At 39.2% G+C, this 3,452-nt stretch overlaps 1 protein-coding gene across 1 annotated transcript; it reads right to left on the bottom strand.

Annotated features, from left to right (window-relative positions):
- Positions 1-518: 518 nt before the first annotated feature.
- On the bottom strand, positions 519-2,908 carry LOC144714289 (Nascent polypeptide-associated complex (NAC), alpha subunit family protein). The gene is made up of 4 exons (XM_078589008.1): positions 2,749-2,908; positions 2,090-2,171; positions 1,811-1,941; positions 519-1,055 (listed from the first exon to the last, which is right to left on the bottom strand). Exons 1-4 carry the CDS (start codon positions 2,806-2,808, stop codon positions 723-725), a joined length of 606 nt encoding a protein of 201 aa, XP_078445134.1. The 5' UTR covers positions 2,809-2,908; the 3' UTR covers positions 519-722.
- Between the last annotated feature and the right edge of the window lie 544 nt (positions 2,909-3,452).

Raw genomic sequence — 3,452 nt, forward strand, 5'->3', positions numbered from 1 at the left:
TATGGTTGAGACATTAGGCCCAACAGGGGTAGAGTAACATACACTTAGATAGAGAAAGAAGGTATCAGGTTAAAACGAATGCCTACAATCAGAAATTAAAAATAGTGCTCCACACATTGAAATGGGTTGAATGGAAGAAAAATGGGAAGGTAAATGAAAAGAGGTAGAGAGAGAAACAGATTAAATCGGGCCTTCACCATCAGAGTCTCTTTAATTGGGCATCATCCACATTAGAGAGAGAAATCTCTTAAATTGTGTATCATCCACATTAGACTGAGGATAATTCATCAGGAATAATAGTTGAGACATTAGGCCCAACAGGGATAGAGTAACATACATTTAGAGAGAGAAAGAAGGTATCAGGTTAAAACGAATAACTACAATCAGAAATTAGAAGTAATGCTCCAAAGGTAAATGAAAGGAGGTAGAGAGAGAAACAGATGAATCCGGACCTTCACCATCAGATAATGGGTAAGTTGGGAAAAAAGAAACAGACACTTCTAAGAGAGAGAAACAAATGTCTGCAAAGAGGAATTCAACTCCACAGGCAAAGTAAATAACAAAGAGATAGTAGACCTGTGCGTCCAAGACTCCATTCAACAAAAAAAAGAAGAAAAACTCCGAAACATCGAAGTGGGAAAACTGAGTAAGAGAGAGAAAGATAAAATGAAGAGTAGAGAGGGAAAATGCTAAAATTGGGAGTTACCCAGATGACTCTGAGACTAGTTGGTGAGCTCCATGATGGCCGAGACAATGTCTCCATCGGCGGCCTTGAGGGCCTTGACTGCCTTTGCCCGGGATACGCCGGCCTGGGTCATGACAAGCTCCACGTCCTTCGGCTCGACACCGCTCTCATCAACCTCTTCCTCGTCTCTTGCGGCCGCCGCCGCCTCCGGCTTGGGCGCCACATGGACGTGCTCAGGGACCTTGAACTGCTGCGCTGCCTGCGTCTGCAGCTGCGAGCTGAGGTCCTCGATCTTGGCCTCCCCAAATATTACATACGTGTCTGAGTTCGGGCTCTTGAACACGTCCGGTTTCGAGATCACGAACAAGATCTGGGCCAAGGAATTGAATCAAATTAACACTTGCTTCAATGGACAATAAAATTTAAATGGAGGTGTAAGGAGGTAAAAAGATGGGTGGAAAAGATAGATTGACTCGATGAATGCAGGAATTAGATGGAATAACAAAAGATTAAATTTTGACGACAAATTTAAATAGGCAAAAGAGAAGATGGAAGTAATGAGAGAGAACGAGGATGACTGAAGATATAAGAAAGGGTGGAGCAAGAGAGACAAAGACATGAAGCATAAAGAGCGAGAAAATCACGAATAGAAATATATATTTTAACACTTGGATGTTGACCAAAACATTAGTGGATAAAGGAGAAAATGACAGCGGTTGAGGAAAGTAGGTGGAAGAATAGAGACACAGACATGACGTAGATAGAGAAAGGAAAACAAATAGAAAAAAGATATGCAGAAAAATAAGGTTAGGTATTCATGGACAAAATGAAGAGATAACAATATGCAAGGGTATGAGAAGCAAAATAAAAACAGAGGAGAAAGAGAGAAATTCAGGCTGCGAATATAGCGATGGAAATAAAAAATAGAAAAAGAGATTTACACTGGAGGTACGCGGATGATAAAGAAATAAAATAACAAAAATAAATATACAAACGTAATGAGAGAAAAATAGATGAATATGAAAGGCTGGGCCTGAGATAGAAACAGAGAAAGAAAGAAGGACACAAATGTAGAGAAAGAAATGACAATGAGAGGTAGTTGTGTAGAGAGAGAAAGAGACTGACATTCTTGCTTTTCTTAACAGTGACACGGCTGACAGAGAGGATGGGCTTCATCCCGAGTTTCAGCATGGCCTTGCGGCTCTTCTTCTCGCTCCTGCTCTGCTTTGACTTTCCACTAGCGTCCTCTCCATTACCTGAAAATAAGAAAAAAAGAAACATTCACAATTACATTCAAAAACCATACTACCAATTCGGAGAAAGAGAGAGAACGAGAAGTGCAATTCCTTCCATGTTCAAAGAAATATAAGTAAAAAATACATCAACATGTGGCACAAGTCGCACCTTCAGCATCATCTTCATCCTTGTCATCATCATCGTCCTCTTCATCATCATCATCATCGTCTTCAACGACGGGTTCATCAGGCTGCAAAGGCAAGAATAAAAACGAGAGATTTGAAACTAAGATTGCTACCAATAAGCCACGATTCCTTGATAAAAAAAAGTAGATTAATTATTCGACGAAATATAATTCAAGCCTCGAGAAAAACAAGCGAGCTAGTAAACCAATGTCGAAGAGAGAAAAAACCGAGTATTTTGGCCAAAAAATTCAAGGGCACGAAGAATAACCCAAAGTCAAAAGCTGAAAAACAATACAACGACATAGAAATCTGATACCTTTCAGGGACAAACTTAATTCAATTCCGAGAAGGCAAATGTAATACCAGACAAGACAAGCCGAGCAGCTCTAGCTAGATACCCATGAAAGATATTCAAAGGGTTGATAAACAAATCAATCCAAACCAAAAAAAAAACCGAAGATTTCTCAATTCCGGAAAAGGGCAAATGTCAAAACAAAAGAAGGAAACAAATTCCAAAGAAAACACGCCAATCTTCCCAGAAAACTTCATCCACAGGCAGAAAAAAAAACCCATCTCGGAAAAAAAAAAAGAAACCGGATTGAAGGGATTGGAGGGTCAAAAGAAAGGAAAGAAAGAGCTCACGTTGATCTTCTGCTGTTCGAGGTGGGCGGCGAGGAGCTCTTCCTGCGTTTGCGCCGTCATGGTGCCGCCGAGGAGGAGATGGAAGAAGAAGACAGGAGAGAGAAAGAGAGAGAAGAGAGGAAACCCTAAAAGCCCAAGCAAGAGTATTGTATGGCGAGATGGCCATGGCGGCCAAGATAAAACCAGCCCACTGGGGTACGTGTCTCGCTCCAGGCCCTTCCCTCTCATTGCATTTTGACCTTGTACTCTATTAAATTGCATTAATAGCAAGTCTTCTATTGTTTTTAAACTAGTAAAAATGTTTTGTTTGGGTGAATGTCAACACAAGGTTTTTTCCCTTGCACAGATTCAATTTGTATTTAATGTTTTCCTAAATTGCATTTTGACCTTGTACTATTTTAAAGTATTCCTCGTAACTCTTCTATTGTTATTAAAGTATGTTTTTGAACTAGTATAAATGTTTTGTTTGGGTGAATGTCAAAACAATGTTTTTTTCCCTTGCACTGATTTAATTTGTATTTAATGTTTTCTTAAATTGCATTTTGACCTCGTACTATTCTAAATTGTATTCCTCGTAAGTCTTCTATTGTTATTAAAGTATGTTTTTGAACTAGTATAAATGTTTTGTTTGGGTGAATGTCAAAACAAGGTTTTTTTTCCCTTGCACTGATTTAATTTGATTTAATGTTTTCTTAAATTGCATT

This window comes from Wolffia australiana, chromosome 17, assembly GCF_029677425.1.
Source record: "Wolffia australiana isolate 7733 chromosome 17, ASM2967742v1".
Lineage (NCBI taxonomy): Eukaryota > Viridiplantae > Streptophyta > Magnoliopsida > Alismatales > Araceae > Wolffia > Wolffia australiana.

Excerpts from the sequence above, each read along its gene's own strand:
- LOC144714289 (XM_078589008.1), bottom strand. The coding sequence starts at position 2,808 with ATGACGGCGCAAACGCAGGAAGAGCTCCTCGCCGCCCACCTCGAACAG. Across the intron at positions 2,172-2,748 it reads TCGAACAGCAGAAGATCAAC|CCTGATGAACCCGTCGTTGA; the intron begins GTGAGCTCTTTC and ends TTGCCTTTGCAG. Across the intron at positions 1,056-1,810 it reads CTGTTAAGAAAAGCAAGAAT|ATCTTGTTCGTGATCTCGAA; the intron begins GTCAGTCTCTTT and ends TCCTTGGCCCAG.